At 41.4% G+C, this 26,303-nt stretch overlaps 1 protein-coding gene across 2 annotated transcripts in view; it reads left to right on the forward strand.

The window, feature by feature from the left end:
• The window catches only part of PCSK2 (proprotein convertase subtilisin/kexin type 2), a 103,109-nt gene that overhangs the window by 68,730 nt on the left and 8,076 nt on the right, over window positions 1–26,303 (forward strand). For both annotated transcript variants that reach the window (XM_036379592.2, XM_036379591.2), the window contains 4 exons: window positions 2,921–2,997; window positions 8,407–8,495; window positions 11,032–11,207; window positions 25,238–25,453. In XM_036379592.2, the coding sequence (XP_036235485.1) occupies window positions 2,921–2,997; window positions 8,407–8,495; window positions 11,032–11,207; window positions 25,238–25,453 (558 nt within the window). The remainder of the gene's footprint in view (window positions 1–2,920; window positions 2,998–8,406; window positions 8,496–11,031; window positions 11,208–25,237; window positions 25,454–26,303) is intronic.

Genomic DNA, 26,303 nt, shown 5'->3' on the forward strand with positions numbered 1-26,303 from the left:
GGTCTAAGGCCAGACCAGTGCTTGAGGTTGGAGGCTCAAGTTCTCACCGAGGTTGAAAACCGGGCAACTACCTTAGATATTGAAAATCAAGTGTTAAACACTTCAAGTCTAAGAGAAGGAACTGCCAGTAGACTAGTTTGGCAAGAAAACAGGGCACTGAATCATCAGAGTGGAAAAGCAAAGTGTTCCCATTTCAGCATGCTATTGTGGATCCTCATCTGCACTGGTTTTGATTGCAACCTCACAGGTTCCTATGCTAATTAATTCTCCATGTTAGCAATAAACTCCCTCTTGCTGCCTACTGGGGATTCCAGCCTATGGAGGAAAATGGCAAAACACAGATTTTAATATTCACTTCACAAAACACAAAATGAAATATTTAAGCTGTCCACTCAAGCAGTTCCCTTTGTGGTACAATTCTAAAATTGTTTAATTTCTTAGTTTAGCTTAAAAAAATTAACAAAAGCTGAGGCTTAGGTATTTTTGGATTTAATCTTTAAATTAGGAACTTGAAGCTGTCCATTTTTACTTCTCTCTGCTGTTTCATTATCAATTTCACTGCTTCCATAGTGTGTGAAATATTCCTTCACAATGCTGAAACTCACAGTCTTTTCTCAAAGACCCTAATAAGATAAATTGCTCAGTTAGCAGTTGTTTTCTTTCCAAGACTTCTTAATTTTGCCCTTTGTCGATGGTTCCCCCTCCATTAGTTATCTTTTTCCTATGAGTGCTGTGATCCAAAATGAAGCAAATGAGAGCTAAATGATCTGGCTAAACAACTTGGTTTATAGCCTGCCTAAAGGTATCTTTCCATAAGCTGCCTTACCTGGGGTCTGCAGTAGGGCTGCAGTTTGCTGTAGGGTGTCTGAATCATTCAGGCTGGAATCCCTTTGTCTGTTACTGCTATGAACACAAGTGGTACAGCAGCACAGCTAGAAGGGCTTTTCAGCCTTAATTTATGCACAGGGGAATTCTAGAGTCGAAAGTGGTTGATACAAGGTGCTTGCATATTTGATGATGTCCTGAATAGTCAGCCTTACCAGACCCCCTTTGAGCTTAGGGTATGTAAGTGGGACTGCATTTCTACTAAATGGGAAAATAAAACACAGTTGACACATGACTGAGTTTAAATCTTCATTTGTACAATATTTTTAGAGTGGAAGCAGAAGTTCTGAGTGAATATGAAGTTGGCAGTATGCCTGTGTGGTATCTATGACAGTGAATTTTGTAATTCATTAAATGTTCTGTGGAAAAGTACTTGTTTTCTGCTGCTTTTAAGTCTCCCCCTCAGTAATTTAAATTTCTTAAATTATGAGAAGTAGTAAAAAATAACTGCTTGTCCACCTTCTCAGTACTACTCATGAATTACAGACAAATGTCAAATTCCCCTTTTTTCCCTGGCTGAAAAGTGATGTTCTGTTTACTCTTAGCTCATGCAAACCTCTGCCCTTCAAAGTGCTGTATAAGCAGTTGGGGTGATTAAAAGAAGCAAATTACCCAGACACCTGGGCACAAAGACTTAGAAGCACTGAGAATTTGTAGCTATAGCTGACATGACTGGAAGGCATCTTCGGACTGAAAATCAGGGCCTTAGCGTGGAGATAAGGAGAGATCTGTAAGGATCTCAAGAAGAAATTAATCTCTGAGCTGGAAGACAGCATTAAGTCATTTGAGAGCCACTCTGAAAATCTCTGCTCCATTTAAATGCTGCAAAATATTTACTGTCTGTGCTGTATATAAGCAACCAGGCTTTGAAGTGACCACCCAAAAAACCCCACTGTACAATAACTTGAAAGACACTTAGTTTTGCCCTCTAAGTATCAAGGGCAATGTTATTCTCATTTCATCCTGGAACAAGTTTTTGGGAATTTAAGGGTTTGAATCCAAAACTTGGGTGCTACCAATGGACTGTCTATTCCTGTATCTCAGGAACTGAGATTCAGATGAAAGGGAATGTTTTTAGGAGCAAAGCTATTCATGCACAAATCTCAAATTTTCTTCAATAGCATGCTCAGCCAAATCTTAAAAGGAATACAAGTACACATTAATTGAGAATTAACATAATTCAGTTCCTTGAGTATGATGATTATTAAAACATAAACTCAATGAACATACACTTGAGAGGAAACTGCTAAATATTTTAAAAGCCTAATTTTCAGACACCCTTTATTTTTTCATTAAGAGAGAAAAAAGGAGATGGCACTTGACTTTCTGAAACTTTCTATTTGCTTCTGATCAAAAAGTTGCTGAGTCTCCTTAACTGCTGATAGGACAAGTCACGAATAAATTAGATTTATACAGTAAGCAGAGACATGGGATGACATTTTGAGAAGTGCCTGAAAGCCACATTTGTGAAGCTGTTCAGACAACTAAAGGAATGAGAAAATATGCAAAGAGATTTTCGGGTATATGTGCTGGCCATTAATGCAGTTTTCACAGTTGAATTTTGAGAAATTTACATTCTTAGGCATTGAAATGCTTGTAGAAATCTTACTGTTGTAGTATCACAAAGAAGGTTTTCAAAAATACTTCTTTTGTGGAAGACCCAGGTGTCTTGTCACTTCCACCACCATTTGGAAAATGGGATTTAACCTTTGCTTTGCCACACCAAATAGTTTAATACCAGAATACTTTTGTAAGTGTTGATGTTGATGCCCAGTAGTAACCTGATCTCTCACACCACGTCACAATTGACCACACTGGTCTACAGGAGGCTTTGCATGCCAGAAAGCATTGTTCCCTAGGCTTGCTGGTGTGGAAAATGGGAAATGGCACAGCACTGTAGGGACTGGTTTCTGTCCAGATACATCTCGCAGAATGAAGAGGGCAGTTTGCTATTGATTCTCAGCTTTTCATTCAATTTGTGTTTCACTTCATGTCTGTTCTTCAGCTGATTTTCTGTGTTCCTTGTGTTTTGTAGAATGCCAAAGCCAGCTATGACTTCAGCAGCAATGATCCCTACCCCTATCCCCGCTATACAGATGACTGGTTTAACAGGTAAATGGATTATGGGCAGCCTGCTCTTCACTTTGGTTTGTGTAAGAAATTCTGCATTTTTGTGAAATGTCTGTTTTCTGCTAAATTCAATCATCACAGAACAGACACTGCAGTCTCACTGCTGCTTGAAAATTAGAGGTTATTAACAACATCATTTTTTTAGGTTTATAGCTTATAAATGAAGTTGCTGCTCCAGAAAAGTATATTTTTCGATTGTTTGGATAAGTGATGGCTACATAACTTTTTGTTGAAAACTTTTTAAAGATTTCAGGGCTCAGACTGAGTGCTTATCAAAAAATATTTCAGGCCTATTTGATGTGGTTTTCATCTCTGACTTCAGGATGACTGGATGGTCTCCTAGTTTTGGATGGGGGTTTTTGTTTTTATTTCTAAAGAAATCAATTGTAGTTCTGTCAGAGTGACACAACAAAGAAGCAGCTGTGCTTCTACCTCAGATATGGGCTTCCTGGAATGGATTAAACAAAGTTAGGAGCTGTGATGTCCTTCTTTGTAGTCCTGCAATTTTTTGGCCAAAGCAAGATCTCAATGAGACTTCTGCTTCATTTTGTGAAAGGACCTCTGACACTTTTAAAGTAGTATGAATCCAGTTAGTGAATGGAAAGTCACAGAAAGACTAGGGCTCTAATTTGTGAAGGTCTGCTGACTTTCTTGCTTTATTTATGCAAAGGATCTTTTTAGGAGAAAGATACCACTTAGCTCTGGAGAGGAAGAAAATTAAAATTAGCTTTAGTGTGTAATGGTAGCTTTTGTTGTTTTCAGTGTGGAACTTCATAAATTTGGGTATGTTCTGCCAAGTCCCATTAACACTGATTCTGCTGCTATCAAGTATTTTATAGTGGGGCCCATTTTGCAAAGTAAACTCTCTCTGGAGGGAGAGTTACATGCCAAAGTCTCTTTGAATAGACCTCAAACATTCCAGATGTGGCAGGGGTTATTGTCTCTGGTCCCAGGTGCCACTGGCTAACTTCAAGCACTTCGGTGAAGCATTGAGGGTGAGCAGCACTATTGTTTGTGACCCAATCTGTGATAATTGAGAACAACATGATTCAGGTTGTCGTAGAACTGCATCAGTTTCCTGTGTTTCTTGGGGTAATGGAGAGTTCAGGTCAGCAATAGGAGGAGGAAAACCACAGAGAAATTACTTTGCAGATATCCTTTACTGCTCTTTCTTTTCAGAAAAAAAATAAAATTGATACTTAGGAAGTATAACATTTTTGTCAAGGAACGTTAGTCATACTGGGATGCTCCATCCCTGGAAGTGTTCAGGACCAGGCTGGATGGGGCCCTGAGCGGCCTTATCTCATAGGTGGCATCCCTGCCTATAGCAGGGAGATTGGAGCTAAGTGATCTCTAAGGTCCCTTCCAACCCAAACCACTCTATGATATGATGAACCTTCAGATTTCTTTTGCAAGATGGAATTTTCTGTCTTGCAAGGTAAATCAGGGGAGCAACACATTCAGTGGAGCATCCCTTTCCTGCCTTCATAGTATCAGGAAGGACTTAAGATGCAAGATTCTTATTTTTCTGCAGGTTAAAATGCAAACCAGCATTCCATATCCAGCTGTCCAGAGTAGCTGTGACTACTGTGTATTTCTTTGCTATTCTGTTAATTGAGCTGACATACTCCTCTATAAGCTCTTGCCATGGCTTCTGACTCCTGAATTAGTGTCACTGGTAGGTAATAGCTGTCTGCCTCTGACAGTCTGTCCCTACGTATAGCTACACAGGTGCATCTGGATAGGCCATGATTACATGGAATATCTATTGAGAGAAACCTGAAATAAAGGCTCCATTTTGCACAGCCAGTAATGCCTCTCCCATCTAATTTTATGCATGCAGAAGGATCAGACTCAAAATAGGATAAAGAACATATTCCATAAAAAATACATTTCTATGTAAGCAATTCAAGTGTTTTGTGGAACAAGAAGCAGAGGAGTGATCACTAAGGGGCTTTTGTGAGCTGCCAGCTGTATGTGGAATGTGTTAATTAGACTTTAAGAATAAATAGGAGAGGTTTTTTCATGGAGTATTCCATTATTCACAGCTGCTCTGTTTGTAAGCACAAATTCCCCTTCCATTTGGGGCTTTGCAAGACTGCTGGAATCACTTTGGCCTGTCCATCTAACAGCCACTGGCCTATGAAACTATGCAGGGTGGTTTTTGGAAGGGAAGGGTGGTGCCTCAGGCAGGAAATTGCTATCAGGCAGTTCAGCTGCTGCTGTGGGCAGAGGCCCATAGATGGCTTAGCAGCCAAGGGGTTTATTCTCATGTTTGCTGTATTCACTGTTTGACTGTGTTCAGATCCACAGCTGGTGGACCCAGCAGGAGAGTGTACGCTTGGTTCAACGTGGAACAGAGTTGTGCTTGAGCCTGAGGAGCAGTGGGAGCAGTGAAGGAACTTGAATCAAGCTCTGTTCCCAAAACGAGAGGCAGCCCCACAGAACTCAGTGTTTTCTAAGAACCACTTTGGGAACTGACTGATTTTGAACACCCTCTCCTTCTGAACCACATTCAGTACCTTGGCATGTACCACATTCTGCAGTGAAGAGGTAGCCATAGGAATTAGTGGCCTCATACTACCGTCTGATTTCATGTTGTGAGCATGCAGAAGGCACAACTTGGGCTTTCCATCTCAGGGCAATGAGATTACAAATTTCTGCCCTGATCTAAATTACCAGTAATTTATGGCCTTTGTATTCTCTATATTCTCTCACTCAGCTAATGAGTTAGCAGGGAAAAATTTTTTGCTACTTTGGAAACCTATATTCTTCAGATGTCAGAATCTTTTGCTAACTGTGGATCCAAACCAAAGTAGGAGAATGCTTCCCCTTCTGTAAATAATGCTTAGAGACTGACAATGTCATGTGAGTAAAAAGGGGATTGCATTTGCCCCACAAAGTGTCCATCTGAGCTCTGCATGTTTAATTGCTGCCCAATGCAAGCAGCTAAACTGGTCAAGAAAGACAGATGGTCCCATCTATTGAGACTGTAGCTCTCCATAGCCCTCCCCTGCAAACAGCTGAAGATAGGATGGATGGGTCCTGTCCTTTGCTGTCTGCAGAAGCATTTCAAAGCAGATGAAAAGGTACCTCAATAAAAATCTGTGCCACCTCTGACGCTTTCAAAAAGACATCAGTAAGGAGGCACACACAGGACCATTGGCAGTGGATTTTAAAACAGAATTCTTTTCAAAGACAACGGAGAGTGAAATTTTTGTAGCTAGTATAGAGGTATTTTTTAAAATACAGTACGCAAAACTGTTTTTCAACTAAATCCACTTCTCCCCCTTACTTTTTCTATGCATGTTCACATAAAATGTGTTCACTTACATAAAGTTTATGCAAGACTTGCTCTACTTGCTAATATATGTTTTATCTTTGAAGTAGCTTGTTCACAGATGAAAATATTTTTGTGTTTTATCCCCCTATGTTAAATATTGAAATAGGGAAGAGGTGAACACTGTAGAGAAAGGCTGTGATTTGTTCTTCTGACATGAGTCAATTCATAGAAACCACAAAGGTTTATCAATGATACATGAACAGCAAATAGGGCTGACTTGGAAAAGTCTGCAATTTGCCATTAATAATTCAACCAAATGCATTTCCATGAACTCGTAGTGATTTTTTTTTCTCTCTAGTCAGCAGCACAATATTGAAACTCTGAGCTGCTGGAATAGGCCTGTTTACAGTCTCCATTGTGTGGGCCACTGCTCTGGAGAGGCCAGGACAGGGAGACCTTCTGGTAGAACTTTTTTGTCAGGAAGGTCCTAATACAGTTTTTCTCACTGTAATCTGGCAGCATCAGTGATGTTTTGCACCCCAGCATTAGTCAAACCAATTTTGAACAAAGCCATTTATTCTTCTCTGTGCTTTGTAGTTGGCCCATAGGTGACTAGATAATGAATGCCTAGCATTGCTAGCACCTACCAATGAATGTTGTGTTTCTGTCACACTTCCTTGAGCAAGATCGTGAGAAAAAATCTTGTTGTTTGATTGTTGATAGAAATTTCTGTAGCAGCTGAATAAGAAATCTGTATTTCTGTCTTCTCTACCCCTTTTGTAAAAGGAAGTGGATGAGATCTTCTGTCATCTCTCTTTATGGAACTGCCTCTAAAAATATATTCTCCTAAGTAGAGCAGGAAAAAGTATGTCTTGCTTCTTATCTTTTTATTGTTAGACTTAGCTTTGCCAGACACCCATAAGGGAAAGAGAGGGAAAAAAGGTGATCAAAACAGTTTTGCTGCCTTCCAGGATGGTCCATCTGATACTCAGTATAACCTTTATAATACAGCGTTTTGAATTGCATGAATCCTTAGCATGCTGAGTTTCAATGCTCAGAGTGGATTGATGTGAGCAGTAGGATGGAGTCATATATTGATTTAACATCTTAGACTAAAAAAAACCCTGACAGCAGCACAGGTTTCAGTAATTTCCCTGCTGCTATGCTATTTCTTAAAAACTAGGTTATATTGTCTGCATTTCTCTTCTCTTGAGTTTAATTTCTAGGATGAATTAGGAGAAAGGAAAATGCAATTTCCCTTCCTGCAGGAGCCGCTGCTGGTGGTGCCAGTAACTGCCACTACAGCTAAAGAGTCTCTGTTAAGAGCTGTAAAGCACTTCATAGACACCAGGTATTATTGAAATACCATGTGTCAACCTGGACCTCTGTATCAGAGCAGACTTTTTGCACTTGAGCAGAAAGCAATTGCTCTGTGAGCTGGAGCACCTTGTCAGCTCTTTTGAGAATCAGGCACTGGCTGAGAGGGATGCATGTGCCTTAGGTCCCGCGGCTTTGCGCCTGGCCAGCCATGTGCAGCTCTGCTGCTGAGGAGTGCAGCGACCATTGTGGCTCCCTTCTCCTACTCCAGCTTGGTATTGCACCCACCTCTTTCTGTAGCATTTCTGTTGTGGACAGGGATATGCTCTTTGTACGTGTTCAGACAGCAAAAAGGCAGCCAGACTGTTCCATAAGGTTCGCAGTAATGGGTGTCACGGTGTCAAGACACAAAAATAAAGGAACTAATATTGATTTTATATTTATGGTGTTCTGTCAGGGGCTGTTTCTACTAAGATTTGTTAACGAGGCAGAACCTGTCTCACAAGCTAAAATGAAAAGGCCTGAATGACTTTACAGTTAAATGCAGTGTAGGGATACATGTTAACTTCAGAGCAAGCCTCACTCATCCTGCAGAGGGGAAACTGGATATTGCCTGCTTCAGCAAGGAATGAACACATGCCAGTATTCAGCACTCAACAGTTTTGCATTGAATGGTTTTCCTCTGCAGCACTGGGAGCTGACTGAGGCAAAACTAGCTCACCGTGATCCAGCTCAGCTCAGCATGTGCATTAGCTGGGGTTCATCTGGTCTCTCTGCCTTCCTTTTCACAGCCACGGGACAAGGTGTGCAGGAGAGGTGTCTGCTGCTGCTAACAACAACATCTGCGGTGTGGGAGTTGCGTACAATTCCAAAGTGGCAGGTATGGTAGCAATCCAGGGTGTAAATAGCCCACTGTGCTTCAGGCAGAGCTCCTCCTGCAGACAGAGGGTGTTGCTCAGGACAGGGCTGCAGATTGGTGCTGGACCATGTATTTATTACTTTTCACAGTAGCTGGAGAGAGGAATTTCTCCCTGGCTTTGCCTTTTCAATCAAGGGTCTTAAAAATAAAGGCTTTTTAATAACAGTGCAAAAGAGCAGCTCTGCTCCTTCAAATACCAGCTCCTGTTTGTATGCTGATTTTCAGTGCTTCTTCCCTGCGTAGCTATAGAATCGTTTGTGCCAAATCTCATTTTGCAGGAGGTAAAGTATCAACTCCTGCTGCACTTAAAAACCATTTGAAAAGGCAAATCTTATGCTGCTCTTACTCTTTAGGCTCTCACAGGGCAGGACCTGCAGAGCTGTATATCTCTGTGGTTGTAGGTTTCCTCTGTTTTAACAGCGATGCAGAGTGATAAGAGCAGATGCGGAGAATGAAACAGGTGGTACCTAGCACTTAGCATCCACACCTTGGGTATTTTTACTTCTAACAAGCTCTTCTCTGTACATATATACTGAATACAGTGCTTGGAGTGAGTTAGGCTCTCCACACCATGTGTCAGTTTAGTTGAATCTGAAGTAATCCAGTTTTCCCACTCTTAAGACAGATCCATGATGAGAAGTGAGGTACAGCATGCAGAGATAGATGCTTATGAATTTCACTTTACTTTCCCTGATCCACACCAGAACATCACCCATTGCTTCTTGGAGATGGTTCACAGTGTCTGTACATGGACAGCGCTGCTCTGCTTGGCCAGCCCATTTCAATGTAGTGCCAGGAGAATCTGAGGAAGGCCACATTTCACCTGTCACCTACATGACTGAAAGCTGAATCTCCACCAGAGAAGAGCACCAAGCAATGTTTTCTAAGCTCTTACCCAAGAAATATCAGTGAGAGTTAGTAACTGGCTGGGCAGGTCTAATAAATATCTCCTTTCTTCAGGAAGGGTAACATCTCCTTCAGGGATGGGACATTCCACAAAATTTACATTCTTTCAAGAGTTACTCTTCAAGGAATCTGAATTGAGACATGGGATTTTGTCCGGACCATGTCCATATTATTGATATAACTCTACAACTGCAAGCTGGTTGCTTAAAAATCAAGCGGTGTGACAATATTTCTGGTGACCAACGGCCAAAAATTAATCTTCTGTGTTTGTCCACTTTGCATTAAAATCCCCTCAAGTTTTTGGAAGTGCCAGCCAGCCTTCTCTGCCTGAGGACAATATGCATTGGCAACACCACTGTGTGGTCCATGGCACTGGAAGTCCATGAAAGCTGAGGATCTGCTGTTGTCATGGTTTGGAGTCATGTTTGCAGAATGAATGGAAAGTTGATTGCAGATCTGCATTTTATATGTATGGGAAGCAATTTCTCACCAATTGAGTTTGACTTCATGTTAGCTTGAGTTAGCCCATCAAGAACATCCGGCTTTGGTCTGATTTCTATTTGAAATTTATGCCACCTTTTTTTTAGCCTTATATTTGAAACACACTGGTTTTCTATTGAATATAGTAAAGCCACTGGCTTCTAATTCAGGATCCTTATTGCCATTCACACTGTTTGGCACTGATTTTTGCCCAATCTCTGTCCTAAACCATTGGGAAAAGCTGAACATCAACTCAGGGATACAAATAAAGCTTGGAATGAATCCCTGGTTACTCAGGTCTCATCCAGAGGCCGTGACAGGTTGGCTGTCACTGGAATTGTCCTGTGTGTGCGGCATGATGGATGTAAGGGCTTGCACTGCTGTCTGTTGCACTCTGGCTCACTTAGAGTCAACACTTTAAGGTTTCATGAAGTTGACATGTCCTAAGATTGTATCATTTAAACTCTTTTACTTCTCCTGCAGTATGGTTAAAGGAAGTGGGTTTTAGTTTGCTTTTTTCCTCCACATGCTGGCTGTATTTTGCTATTGCATCTGCATGTTGACAGAACGTTGGCAGAATGACAGAATATTTTTCCAGGAAATTGCTGTGTAGCATGTTTCCCTCCTCTGATTAAATTCTGGAGATGCACCCAAATAAATAGAAAAATTACTTGAAAAACTAATGACATGTGAACACAAAACTGAATGTAAGTTAGATGAAGGAGGGAACCTTACTCTTTTTTGCTAGCTTACAAAATCTTATTTTAAATGCCATTGATATTATTTAAGCACTGAATTTCTAAGACTGCTGAATTCTGTTATTTTTAAAGTGTTCTCAAAGAGTAGATGGAAAATATGGTGTAATTAGAAAGCTAACAATAAAGTTCTTTTTCTGTCTGGGCTGTGCTGCCTTGGTGGCTGGGTGTTTAATACTGGCATCCTGCTGGGTAAGCACACCCTGGTGACATGGGAATGTCAAGTGTAGAATTACTGAATGGATAAAACTGCCAGTGACTTAAAATATCTGTAACTGGTGGCCTTCTGCAGGTGCTGAGATTACATTTTGTGCTGGGTAATGGATATTTCATGCTTATGTTGATTAAAACTACAGGTATTCGAATGCTCGACCAGCCGTTTATGACAGACATTATTGAGGCTTCCTCCATCAGTCATATGCCTCAAGTCATAGATATATATAGTGCCAGCTGGGGACCAACTGATAATGGGAAGACTGTGGATGGACCTAGAGAGTTAACGCTGCAAGCAATGGCAGATGGTGTGAATAAGGTAACAGTTTTAATAATCTGGGTTCTGGGGCAGAATGGTGTGTACATGCTTGAACTGAAAACAGTGACTTGGGAACACAATGCATTTGCACAAATTATCAAACTTTCACCATATTTCAAGGTTCATTTGATGTTCACTCTGCAATATTTTGGTATTGATTTTATTGTATAGTCTCAGCATACTGTGCTTATCTCTAGCCTGCTAACTGACGCTTTTCATAGGCCATTGCAGTCAAAATGGAAGAGCCTGAACCTGTAATATTCCCAGGTTGAAATATGTCAGCTGAGCTACTGACACTGCATTTTCTGTTTTGGCGTGTTACCAATTTAATTATTGTTTGGATTTGGAGTGTCTCTTGGGTTACTCATGTAAGGTCATTATTATAGCTGTGATTAAACTGCAACAGTTCGGATGTCTCTGGACTAATATCATCCAGGAGCCTCCTTGCTTATTCCCACATTCCCAGCTCCTTCTAGGAGCAGTCTGTGGTCTTTGTAAAAGACACTCAATATCACCCTGTGATCTGTTTAACCTGTACACTATAAGATGGTTGGAGGAAATGTGTGTGCCACAACTCAAAAATAAAATAAATTAGCCCAGACACACCAACCTAGCAAGGCTTTATCTCTACCTCTTTAATGTCATGCAGCCAAGACAACCATGGCTGCCCCCTGGTGCTGTAGGGAATGAGCCTCCTCCCCTTGTCTGGTTGTAGATTGGTTTCTGTATTGACAAGATCTGAAATTACCCAGAACATCTGCGATAGTTTTCTGTGGGAGCTCCACAATTACTTTTCCATCCAAATTATTTCTTCCTTTTGCTTGTGCCAGATTCTCCCACTCTTCATCACCAGCTCACTGTAAGCAGCACATTCTGTTTACCATGTTTTGTGACATGATAATTCAATCTACTGCTGTGACAAGTAGTGAAGCATCTACAGCTTTCTCAACTGCTGACCCTCAGATGTTTTGCCTGTAACAGAGGGATTATAGTTGTCTTCAAGCTTCCACCCATAAAATTTACTGCAATAACAATGGAAGACTTGTCAAAAATTCCTTCTGAGTCTGCTCAGTTTTTTAGTATAAACTGTACAAACCTCTGATGACTTGAGTCCCTCTGAAGTCACCTTACACAGGCTGTGTTTCTTCTTGTGATTTTCATTTATCTAGTGTTTCCATAAAGATCCCCTTAAACACTTTGGTCTTGAGGAGAATCTTTCTTAGATGTGTGACAGTTCTAGCAGCACCTTGATGTGTTATTGTTGCTTGATCTCTCTTCCACTTATGTTGGTTGTAGCAGATACAAACTTTGAACACAGAAAAGTTTCCATGTAATTTCTGTGCTGTCCTTATCCAATGGAGAACTTGTGTAAAAGTAGCAAAAAAAAAAAAATTTCTGTGCTGTCCTCATCCAATGGAGAACTTGTGTAAAAGTAGCAAAAAAGGTGGAAGATTGAAAACTGAACTAGAGTTATTTTACCCTTCAAGTGAGGCATATTTTAAATCATAATCATGGGGATTTTTGTAATTTGGTATAAAAAATACCTTTGAATTAACTTGCTGTCCTATTGCCCTATGCTTTAATTTGTGCAGTTACACTGTAATTAACCTTCTCTTTCAATGTTAAATATCAGAGTAGGGATTTTTCTTTTCTGTTTTATTGCTTGGTTGGAGTCCCATACGCAGAGTGTTGGGCATATTACCTTTTAAATACCTTGCCTTCAGGAGTGTTTGTGATTCTCTTCAAGAAATAATTTGCAGTAATAAGATAAAAAGGGGCCCTGAGATCACTCAGATTGAAGGCTCAGGAAAGAGAGAGCGCAGTGACAGTGATCTGTGCTTTGGCAAGGATTGCTTTTATCAGGAGACATATGTCTCTTTTATCAGGAGACATAAAATTAACAGGAGAGCCTGCAGTAGTAATCCAGTTCTCTCGGCCATTGGAGAATTAGGAGGAATTATACTGGATTCTACAAAAAAAAAAAAAATTGCTGTCTTGGGGCAATTACACTTAACCTTGTAGTGGCAGTATCCCAGCTATCTCCTGGCAGTATGTGCACAGAAGATGGGACAGTTCTGCCCCAAATAACTCCCTTTGTGTTATGATCTTAGCTTTATCTACGCTTCTTTTGCTCATTACATTTCCCAAGGGAACAGTTTTTTTGGGTATAGTTTGTTCCGATTTGGTCTTTTTGAGGAGCCAGATTTTCTAGAGGTATTTCAAGCTGTCAGTGGATGCTGGGTATTCTCCATGATACTCTGAAAAACCCACTACAGAGCTGGCTGCATGTAAAGGAAGACTAACAAGCCTTTGATATAATACCCTTTTACCTAGTTTAGGTCTATAATATATGCATCACATTCTCTATTGACTAAAAATGTAAATCTAGTTTATTACTATTTCTCAGTGTAACCCTCCTATCTTATTAAAAAGTATCTTTTGTAAACTGAGAGACAAAAAAATGTAGGAATTCTTTTTATCAGCCTAGAGCTGATTCTCACCAGTTATGGCTCATGACTTAATGATGAAGCCGAAATATTGGCGGGGAGGAAGCAACATGCTGAGAATAAAAATGTATTCTTAAACTAAAAGCAATACTTGCAAATGTCCTTGAAGGCAATGTAAGAGCTCTTGCATGGAGCAAGATTAATATCCTTGCTTCTAATGCAATAAAATAAAAATCAGTAAGTAGGAGCGATACAGAATTCTTACGTAGAATGTGCATTTAATTGAGTTGACAAACACAGGTAATCTTTGCCTTGCTGCCACCACACTTGAGAGCCCTGTTCAAAGATGACACTGCCAAGTGTTTCATCCTTCCCACAATCTCCATTCCACTTTCATGTCCTTCAGAATTTCTCCTTCCAGAGCTACTGAGATTTGGGGGTAACTAGTCACCTGATAATGACAATATGATAAAAACTGCAGAAACTGTGAAACTTCATGTTTATATGTCTATTTTTATGTCTTGAAGCCACCCAGCTATAACCAGCTGGACTAGGGCCAACATTTCTGATATATATTCTTCTAGCTGAAGATGTCCCAGCTCATTGCAGAGAGGAGTTGGACTAGATGGCCTTTAAAAGGTCCCTTCCAACCCAAACTATTCTCTGATTCTATTTTCCTACCTTTCCTCTTCCATTATCCATTCTTGGCATGTGTTAAACTCATTCTTGCCTTTGCCTTAATCATACCTTCATTTTGGTGGGCTGTTTGCTTGGAAGGTAAATAGCATGAATAGAGGCAGCACTGAATTAAGGACAACAGAATCTGTCATCAAACTGGCAACTCCTTTATGGGCTCTCTTACTAATTATATCTAAGGCTAAGCACAAAAGGGATAGTATGTGCATGAACTGGGTGTCAGCATAACCCATGTAATCAGAAGTTATTGGGAAAGGTACTCAAGCTGCTTTTTGTTGCTAAGATATTTTTTAATGTGATCTGGCTTCACTGTGATATCTCAAGGATTTAGTTCAAGGACAGTGGTCAGCAGCATGGCTGGGTCACTGAGCAGTGGTGGTTGCACTGCAAGGATATATGACCTCACAGTTGAATTAGCAAGAACTTGGGAATAGGGATTGAAAGGCGTTTCATACACACAGAGGTCCACAAGTATTTGGCAATTACCAGCACTGGCTTGACACGGGTGAACACTCTTACCTGATGCAACTTTCAGCTGCTAGAAAATACTTATTCGGGATGTAACTTGAAAGGACTTTTTAAAACTTTTAGTTTTTAAAGATTAGACTGAAAGTTGTATGTTTACTGTACTTGTCTAATGAGGGGGCCTTGCATTCATTGTATGCATAGTATGACTGGACAAAGCAATGCTGTGTGAGTTACTTATCCCTTGTCTGAGCTGTGCTTACCCACTTTGGGGGTTAGAAGGCTTGGAGAGGGAGGTAGAGATGATGGAAATCCTGTGACAACACATCTCTCTTAAATAGAGACTTTCTGTTCTCTAGTATCTTGCATCCAGAATTTCATCACCTGTCATCTTAAACAGGAAAAGGCAACTTAGGTTAAGGACTAATTCCACTTACATTTTATGGTATTAACCTGGTTGTAGTGTAGTGTCCAGTAAACATTTCTTACTTGCCATTTCATGAGTCTAGTTCTTTCCAGCTTCAGTTACTGGAATTTAAGGCAACAAAAAGAAGTAATCAAATGAATTGGTCTCTTATCTATTCCATTTTTATGATGTAGGCTTTTATATTAGGAGGTTGTGAGTGGTTGCTCATGGACTGAAATAATTCCTTGAGATTTCACCTTCTCAGCCAGAATATATAAGACATGAGCCATTTGTGCTTGTGCTGGTGAAAACATTAGTGCTTCCCTAATGTAGTTGTACCTAAGAAAACAATGCCCAAGTACAAATTACCTGGGGAGCAGTATTAAGAATTCATAGTCACATCATGGCTTTGTAAGTGGGCTCACCAATGAAGGAAGAATTGACAGTGTAAAAAAACAAAAGGAAATATTTTTCATTTACCTCTCTCCAAGTGCACAGAAATTGTGTTATTGTTCTTTGAAAATATCATGTTAATGAAGTATATATAGTTAGATGCCTCTAACATAATTTTATTGTTCAACAGCTAAGTGAGGACAGGAAAATTTATTATATGACAACCATCTGATTACTCACTTTTTGAGGAAGCCCACCAAGCTACTTTATAACTTGGGCCTTTTACTATCGTATTGCCATTGTGTCTGAAATATGCATTATAATTCTATGCCTTTTTCATCTAAGATAAAATCAAACCTTATTAAAACCCCACACATGTTGTATCTGTTTGCAATTCTGAACCCTGGTCATCTGACAGGGATCTTTTCTAAGGAGGCAAGATACTAATGGAGCCTGAAAATGCTGATTTTGTTGTCTCACTCTGCCCTCCAGGAGTGGTTTTTTTTGCCTAATCTCTGTGCCACAGCTCAGCAGATAACATGGTTTAGCTTCCCAGCAAGGCTGATACTGCAAGCTGGGAACCTTTGCACGGTGCTTCCAGGAGCACAGATGAACCTATGAGGCCAGAGTTCATCACACCACTTGGGAATGCTGGGAAACCAGCACTGTCACTGCTAAAGAGTAAATTGGGTGTGTTGAGTCTTTCTGAGTGATACTCTAGTTCAGAAACAATGAGAAGAGAATGAGATTGATTTTTTTGCAAATATTATCAATACTAGAATTAGGCCTGTTGAATTGTTGTATTATCACTTGTGGTACACAGCCCAGCATCCAGCAAAAAAGAAATGGCTAATTAAAAGGTTTTGCCTTAGCAATTTCCAAGTTTCCTTCTCGTTTCCCTGCAAGACTGAACCCTCACTGAAACCTAATGCTGCCTCTCTTCACCAAAAATATAATTTTACATATATTTCTCTTGGCTAAGAGAAACCCATCCAATTTCAACAGCAATTTCGATGTAAAAAAATGGCTCAAGCATTATTTTTAGCCAAAGGAGGTATTAACAATTAAGCAATTAATTGTGGGTTGGCATATATGAGTTCAGTACTCTTCTGTGACCAATTCTAAAATAAGTTACAGAAAGCCTTTTATTAGAGTTTATGAATTATATGTCTTAGATTTGTTTGGGCCTTGTATGCAGCAGTCTTGGAGTTTGGTGGTTATTACCTGACCCAAATACTTTCAGAAATCTGCTAGGACAAACTGGACAGACAGTTATTAAAGGCAGCAAAATGTGAAAGGGACACAAAAAGGAGAAGTATGTTGGAAGTGTGGTTCCAAGTGATAGTTATCCTCTGCACAGTAGCCAAGTATTGAACTGAGTTCTTGCTCCTGCTAAAACAGCCTTTCCTCTTCCACTGTTGAATACCAGAAGGTTAGGCCAGCAGGGAAGGGACAGACAGGGCCTTCATCAGTGGTGAATTTGAGAGGATAACCCTGTTGCTGTTTCTTCTGAGCTGAACTGTATGGCTTGTGGCTGTGCTGGGCTTTTCCAGGGTTACAGTTCAGCATCTCCAGGCTTTCGGAAGGAACTGGATGTAGGAGAAGTGCAAAGGCATTCAGCTCAAACAGGGTAGCTGTGCGCTTGAACCTGTGTGGTGGCAAACTTTGGCAATCCAAGTATGTTTCCTGCTATGTTTTCTCTGAGGTATCTCTGAGGTTTAATCAAGGTTGCTTGGCTGGCTGTCAGAAATGTGTTTCTGCCTAGATTTTGCTTTAGGTTTTTAACAGTGCCCAAGTCATCAGTATAGGAAAGGAGCAAAGTGATCCAAGAAGTCACAGGCTACCAGATTGCTCTAGGCAAATCATCCTGGCAGCTGGAGGAGCCAGGGGAGTGAGAGATGTTAGGGATGCAGGAACATGCAGGCAGGCTCCAGAAAACCCTGGCAATACAAAAAATGGGCAGCAGTTCAGGGATGCCAAGGACTCACTGCCTCCAGCTGACTTGTACTGCATAGCAACCTCTGCAGTAGGTCGTTGCAGCCTGAATAGCTGCTAGTAAAGTCCAGGGTAAGGAAGCAAAAAGGGCAAAAAACAGATGTTTAATTCAGCTGGCCAGTGAGATGTTTAGAGTCCCAAAGCACACACATGTGGAGGGTCCAGGTTCCCCTCTCTCAAGGAGCCCCTGGGGTGACCCTGGCCTCGAGGGCGGTACTAAGATAAGGGCCAATCAGGGGATAAGGAGGGAGTGGCTCAGGGACACAGGAACAGACGTAGGAGGAGCTGGGGAAGGAGCCAGTGGGGTCTTATGGGCTTTCAAGGGAAGCTTCTTGTGTTTCCCCAAGCCAGGGGATGCCCCCCAGGGTCTCCACAACTCCCCATTTTGAAATTATTAAGAAAGCTTTTCTGAAGGGTCAACTGAATCAACACAAAATGACAAAAACAAATAAAAACCCTCTACATGTGTGTGCTTTGGAACTCTATTAAACATCTCACCGCATGGCTGAATTAAACATCTGTGGATATTATGTAAAGGCCCTTTTTGCTTCCTTACCCTTGACTTTACTAGCAGCTATTCAGGCTGCACAAATGGCGCACTGAACAGAGACCTCTTCTCCTAGAATACATCTGCACTAGACCACCCTGAGAATTGGGGGTTTTTTTTACCCCAGTGTGGTGAGTTTGAAATTTTGGTTCCTTCCTCCTTTTACTCTCCAGTGTTGGGAAGAGACTGGGTTAAGATGGAAACAGCACTCACCCATGCAGAACAAGAAGTTTACCTTGTTATAAATGAGGTCCCATATCTCTAATTTATTAATTCACAGACTTAAAATTTAGCAGCAGTTTTTAATTGAGCAGCCATTTTATAATACAATCAAATATAATCCAGTAGTTACAAAAAGAAATTTGGCAGTGGTTCAGATAAAGCATAAGCAAAAATCGATTGATCGGGATATGGGGAGGGCATCCCACCATCCCACCATGCCTCACATACAAAAGGCAAAAGGATCCAAACACAACTTATATACTGTATGCTAATGCATATTCCTCAATGTTTTCCCGTAAATCTCCTCCTATTTTAGATTCTCAAAATCTATGTCACTGTACTGTGCAGCGCATGCTCCTGTTGTTGCTAAGGGAGGAAGGTACCCCCCTCCCACTTTTGGCTCTTTAGTAGTCTTCTTGGGGGAAGGCCGACAGTCTTTCTTGCTGTCCTCTGAATAACCTGGCAGGTGGTGCGTGCGCATTAAGCTTTGTGTTATGTAAGTAAGCACCATGTTCCAATTAAGCCTTATTATTTTATAGATAAGACCACTATTTTAGACTCCCTGTCTGGAATTCCCCAACTTTATTCTCTTTATTGTCCCAGCTTCTCAAGGTCGGTCCTGCTCTGGGAGTTGTCGTAACTTCATCTTGATGCCAGTTCTGGCTTGGGAGTCTCCCTAACTTTTGTTCATCCCAATTTCCTGCATCCTGTTTCTCACATGTATCATCTACGAAAAAACCTATCTGCTTCATAACACTAATCACATATACTTTTCCCAATTATTTTCCCAAAATATTGATGTAATTACAGTTTAGTTAGCATGAATCACACCCATTTATCAACCTCCACCTTAAAAATTCTTTTATTCAAGAAAACTTTTGTTTTTCAGAGGGGGAGTTGAAGTGTTTTGTACACTGGTTATTTAAGCACTTTCCTTATATTTTGCGGAACTCAGTCCGAACCAATAAATTTTTGGAAGTAATTTGGGAAAAGTTAAAAACTAAGACAGAATTCCGTTCTTTATTTAATATGATGATGAAATCCATTCTGAATCTTGAGGACCATTTAAAAAACAGCTGAAAAACCCCTCCTCTGTGTTCCCCTCTTTGTGCCCCTGCACCTCCTCCCCTGTCACACAGACAGACTCCTCCAGATTCTCCCATCTTTACTCCTGCTGCCCAAGTTGGCTCTCACCGCATGGCCGCAGCCGCATAGTCACATTGATGTGCTCAAGATGGCAGACACCCCATGGTTGGAGCTGCGGGGTCCCCCTTCCGCCCTCTGGTACTTACACTTCCTCCCACAGACATGTTCACCTTGGTTGCTATAGCACTGCGAGACGGAGCAGCTGGAGCAGGTGGTGAGAGCCATCCCCCCTCGCACTGAACAGCTGCCCCCGCAGAAAACCTGCGGCCTCCCCACTGCTGCTCCACATGGCTGATACTCACTGTCCAGCCCGCCCCGTGGCAGCCCGCTGCATGGGGGCCAAGGGTGGGCGGGCACGACCGGCGGGCCCAGGGTGCTGCTGTCGTCGGGCAGGCAGACAGCCCCACCGGGGGATGGCTTAGAGCCGCAGTCCTGGCTGTGAAACCGCTGCCCCCATGCCAGCAGCACCCGCAGGCACCAACCGAGACAGACACCCGAGAAGGAGAAGAGGCTGAATCTCAGCGTGGCCACCAGCGCCGGGAGTGCGATGAACTTTGCATGGCAGCGCACCAGCAACGCATCCAGCACCACCAACACAAACACAAACCCATTGAAAAAGGTAAAAAAGTCCTTGCCATGAACATTTTGGGGACAGTGAAATGGTTCAATGTCAAAAACAGATACGGTTTCATAACCCGGAATGATAACAAAGATGTGTTTGTTCATAAGACTGCTATAAAAAAAATAACGCCAGGAAATACCTCCACAGTCTAGGAGATGGAGAAATTGTGGAATTTAATATAATACAAGGAAGAAATGGCCCCCAAGCAGCCGATGTGACAGGACCTGGTAGAGTTCCAGTGCAAGGTAGTAAATATGCACCAGACTGCAAACCTGCGAAATATTATCCACATCATAGAAGTCCTCCACACACCTACCAAGGAAATAGAACCCAAAAAATTCCTGTGGCATCCGTACCCCCCTCCCACTTTCCCCTTTTCCTTTCCATTGTCCTGTTACTCTTTTTTTATGTTCCCATAAATTCCTACCTCCCTTTCCCCTCACCTATGGTCTCCCTCCACTAATCCTTTTCCCCAGAGTTCCTTCGTAATACCAGAGGGAGTGTGATTGGGAGGGAAAGAAAGGAAAGTTTCCCTAAAGTAACCATCTTTTTCTTAAAAGTTAATGATTTCTATTTAGAGTTTCCAACAGGCACACCACCTACCTACCTTGTACAGGGTCTGTCAGAGCCAACAACACCGCCACAGGTGACAGAGAACCAATCCCTGCTGAAGAAACCTTCTCCTGACTCAGTTTCCTGATAAACCATACTAAGCAAACCCTGCATCCCTCCTGCCAGCTCTAAGAAAATCTGTTTGGACACTGGGGAGTCAGAATTGTTTGCATTTTGAAAACTGTCTTATGAGTGCTTTTATTTGTTTTTGTCATTTTGTGTTGACTCAGTTGACCCTTCAGAAAAGCTTTCTTAATAATTTCAAAATGGGGAGTTGTGGAGACCCTGGGGGGCATCCCCTGGCTTGGGGAAACACAAGAAGCTTCCCTCGAAAGCCCATAAGACCCCACTGGCTCCTTAGTACCGCCCTGGAGACCGGGGTCACCCCAGGGGCTCCTTGAGAGAGGGGAACCTCTGGACCCTCCACATGTGTGTGCTTTGGGACTCTAAACATCTCACTGGCCAGCTGAATTAAACATCTGTTGATATTATGCAAAGGCCCTTTTTGCTTCCTTACCCTGGACTTTACTAGCAGCTATTCAGGCTGCAACAATAGGTGGCTATGCAACAATCAAACAATCAAAGCTTCAGGAAACACTGGCTCAGGTACTAGCCCAGAGGCCATAATGAATGAAGAAAACAACAAGGGGGGAAAAACATAGTTTAAGTAATGCCTGAAGTTACATAAAGTGAGAAAGGCTGAAGTCTTCTGCCAGCTTGCTTTTGCAAGGTAGCTCACAAAAGATATTTCTCTGGGATTATGCATTTATGGAAGATGAGAAAAAGGGGTAAGAATATTTCTCAGGGAATGTTTCCTCATGGTGCAGCTTCCCACTAAAGACACCGGAAATAGAAAACCTGCTCTTTTCTTAAAGAGAGCTTCACAGGAACTGTCTGTGAATTACTAAACATATAGCCTTGCCAAACATTTAATTCTGGTTCAACTTGAATTGAGAACTGGGCCTCTCTTGGGCTGGTATTAAATGCACCATGATCCATTTTCAGCTCTGAGAGAGATATATCTTCAGATGGCTCAGAAGGGTGAGTGCCAGGCCATGCATCACTTTTGGAGGAAATGAGCAGGTTTCTACAAGATTGTGGAGGAAAGATACTCTTTAAAATGTATCTTAAAACCTTCCTGGTGTTGTGTTCTTCCTGAATCTTCCTTCAGGCTCCCTCTAGTGGTTACAGTGTATGTTACTATTGCCTTCTTCAGTCCCGTTTTTGGTCCACATGGACAGCAGCTTGACTCACACTAGTAATATTTTTTAGGTTCACATAAGGTTGAGATGCAAATAAGAGCTTTCAGTTCACTTTAAATATGATGTTTAGTTAATACAACTGGATTTTATTTTTCTGGCTTAACACAGAATCATAGAGTGCTTTGAGTAGGAATGGACCTTAAAGGCCGTCTAATTCTTGAACCCCTGCCATGCCACGACCAAGGATGTGACCCACTAGATGAGGGCTAGATCAGTTTTATTACTACTACTATCCAGAGAACTGAAAATTTACTTCTCCTGAAGCTGTATATTTCTACCTGGTAAACTACACAATCCCTGAGAACAGCGACCAGTTTGCTTGTGCAGGCAGTCTCTCTGTGGAATCTGACTGTGGGACATGTGAACAACAAATCCTAAGCATCATTACAGATAATGCGGTTGAACTGCTGTCAGTTTATTCCAGCAGTGTTTGCTTGTCTTTCCAGTCCTGGCTAGGAAGGAAAGGCAATTGAAATTAGAGTATTAAGAGATGAGTTGTAGGTTTTAACACTAAGACCACTTATGGATATGACTCCTGTGAAAGCAATATCGTGAAGCCATTCTCAAAGTTACAGTAATTGCATGCATAAAACCCATCCCAGAGTTTCAGTTCCTCTGTGACTTCCCCTTCCTTCACACCAACAATATGTTACATGCATTTTCTGCCATTCTGCTACAAATCCCATTCATGGGGTAAAATGCTTGGCAGCACAAAACAGTCCTGCTGAGTAGGGCTAAGTTTTTTTCTCTGTGCTGGACACTGCAGAGGTTAAATTCATGTTAGCACTTTAGTGAATTTCTCACATGAAATTGAAGTGTTTCCCTTTCAAATGACAAGAAAGGAGATTGTTTAAGAATGGGTCCATACATGACAAGCATCCTATTCCTGCCACCTGCTTTCTGTGTTGGACAGCCACCTGGTTTTTTGGTACTGAGGCTGTCCAAAGCAGGTAGAGGGTTGCAAAGTGGTGTGGTGGTGTTGGTGGGCATGGTGGTGGCAAGATTGGTATGTAGCCTCTGAAGGCAGTCCAAGGACAAGGTTTGGGCCCATAAACTAATGGCAGTCAGAGCAAAAAGTGGGATATGGAAAAAGTCCAAGAGAAAAAAGGCAGAACTGGTGTTGTTCTACTGAATTTTATTTTTAAAATAAATTGCTAGCATGATTTTGTTCTTAAAAGTACATATTTTTGCAACAGTATCCTCCTCCCTTAAAATGCAACTGATAGCAGGCCTTTGTGGAAGTTCTTAGATGGATTTCAGAGAGCTTTTTCATAGTCATTATCTTTATTATGAAAATCTGTGTCCTGAGATGTTACATATCCCAGTGTCAGCAATCCTGCTGTGCAATTCAGTGGATTATAATGCAACTCACTAACGTGCTTGAAATAATGAGGTTGCTCTGTTCAGTGGGGTGCAATGAAAAATAGAAGCTACTGCTGGGAGCTCAGATTTGATTTAAAATCCTGACTGAAAAGGTTCCCTATTAAAATGCTACTGCAGGTTACTACGTTTTTATATTCATTAACTTCCATTTCATGCTGGGCAGTGAGAAGACCAGAAGAAATTTTTTAGTGTTTTGCTCAGTGCATCTAAACAGTGTGTTAAATTTAACCCTTGCAGACTTCTGGTGCTCTTGGAAGTAAATGTTGGATTACTTGAACTAAACATAGAGAGAAACGGTGGCTGTGCTGGAATCAGTTGGAGATCTGAGCTTTGAGTTCCATACCACAGATCTTTTCCTGGGAGTTGAAGTTCTCACATCTGACTCTCTTTCAGACAGCTCCTACCTCTTTCTGATTATGGAATTAAAAGGAGCTGAGTTGATCCTTTCCCACTACTTGCCTATCTGGAAGCTGGGGAGAGGGTATGGATTTATTTAGTTTAATTAATGGCAAGCCTTTATAGTAGCCCTTCAGCTTCAGTCAGTTCTGTCCGTCTCAGAATAATTACGAGACTGTTTTTCTGTAGATTTTTTGTAAGGCCTTGTAGCTTTATTTTCTCCTTAAAAGTAGAATCTGGTTTGTCAGAGAAACAACTGAGCCAATAATACCTTTGGAAAAAGAAATGTATTGAGAGAAAATAGTGCTGGTAAAGCTTTTTAGCCATTGTCTGAACCTAACTGGATCTTACAAACCCAGCCTGTGAGATGACCTATATCCCTTTTAAAACACTTTTTCTCATGGCACTTAGACCATGACATAAATGCTAATGAATATGTAAAATGTCTTGGCATGTGCCACAGGAGCCTTCAGGGTATGAAGCAAACCAGATGATAAATGGAAGTGCTTTGTGTACACAAGATTGCAGAACTGGCTTTGGCTGCCATTTATCTGGATTTAATAACCTGCATAGGTCTGTGTATTACGGCTGAGGTTTCAGATATGTTTTATTTGTACCATATTTCTCCTTTATAGATGCTCAGCTTTAGAATTAGATGTGCAGTTGTTTTCCCAATTGATGGGGGCGATTTAAAGGACATGGATACCAATAAAGAATGGTCTTATTTTACTACTAATACTGAGGCAACACAGAGGCAAAATAATACATTTAATAAAACAATAAGCTTACTATGCACTTGGCTTCAGCAACAAACAAAACAAGCAAGATAATGCACCTAATAAGTACTGTATGAGGGAGAGAGAATAGTGATCGAGAAAGATATATCACAAATTGCCTAAATACCATCCTCCAGAACCCACAGCCACTGGGTCTGTTGCAGCGGCTATTTGGAGAACTTTCCAGGGAACTGGGAGGTCCTAGAAGTGTGTTCCCTCCTAAGTGAGGTCTCCAGAGTCACTGCGAATGGAGTGTTCCAGCTTTTATAACACACTTCCCAACCAACAGGGACCAGGGCTTGGCCAGAGCGCAAGCCATGGTGGGAATAGGGTTTCTTGCAAATAAACATCTGGTGGTGTCAGTTGGGAAGGTTTCTTTAAATGATACATTTATTAACATATCTTGCAGATAGTTACATAAGGTCATGTGAAAGTTTTTAAAGCAGTCGGTTTCATGTTAAAGCAGCTTGGTGAGTCTGTATGCAAGATTCTTTTGTTAAATGGCTAGCCATAGACAGTATCTATTTTATGATTTTCAGGATTCATCTAAGTCAACTTTCGCTTGGGCCTGTTGTTCAAGCCTGAGCACTTCAGAAGTTTAAAGTTACTGCTATCTCCTATTTGCTGTTTAACTCCAGAGGGTTGATTTTCTCCTCTCACAGGGCCGGGGTGGAAAAGGCAGCATCTATGTCTGGGCCTCTGGAGATGGAGGCAGCTATGATGACTGTAACTGTGATGGTTATGCATCGAGCATGTGGACAATCTCCATCAATTCTGCCATAAATGATGGGCGGACAGCTCTGTATGATGAAAGCTGCTCTTCAACCTTAGCCTCCACCTTTAGTAATGGGAGGAAGAGAAATCCAGAAGCTGGTGTGGTGAGTCCTGATACTATTGTGCTGCTGTTGCTGTGTTTGTGCATGATGTATATCTATCTGTATGACCTATTGCAACTCTGTGTACTTCAGAGCAGCAGATGGTTCTTTGTTGTGATGAATATTTTCTCATTTGCAGTATGTGATGGTGCCAAAACTGTCAGATGAGAAGATGTGGGATTTTTACTGAGAACAGAATGATCTTCCATCTTTTAGAGCTTCAAAGGAAAGTCGGTGCTTTCCTTTATCAGAAACCAGATTACAAAGTTCAGTTGCCCTCTTTCTGGAGGACAGTGTGACAAAAGGTTTCTGTAAAAATCTAAGTTAACATCTGAGATCATATTTTCTTGTACTGGCAGACTTCTGCTGTACAAGCAGCACAGAGCAAAATGACATTTAGTCATCCATGGAGGACAAATAGGGGGTTCTGATTACCAGAGCCTGCTGTTGCTGCAGGGCCATACCTACAGCTGGAAAACAGGCAAGTTTAGTTCAATTGTATTTAGGATTCTCTTCCACTGTAATGATCATGGCTCTTCAGCACCTTCAGACTAGTTCAGTTTACAGAGTGGAAAATGCAGACATACTGACTGAAAGTTCTTTTTTGCAAAAAGCTGTTGTACATTTTCCATGGCCCTGTTTCAAATCCCCAAGACACAGTGTGCAATCCTAAACGCCCACATGCAGTAGCAGACAGAGCACTGCGTTCTGTCTTCAGTCAGCTCTGTGATGATACCAGCCAAAATGATCTGTGGCATCTTTGTAATTATTGCCATAAAATGCATTTCTGAGGTATTTTTCTGGTCTCTGCTAGTGACTAATCTGCACAGAAGACAGCAGCCTGGTGCTGCTG

This window comes from Molothrus ater, chromosome 3 (genome assembly GCF_012460135.2).
Source record: "Molothrus ater isolate BHLD 08-10-18 breed brown headed cowbird chromosome 3, BPBGC_Mater_1.1, whole genome shotgun sequence".
In the NCBI taxonomy this organism is placed as follows: domain Eukaryota; kingdom Metazoa; phylum Chordata; class Aves; order Passeriformes; family Icteridae; genus Molothrus; species Molothrus ater.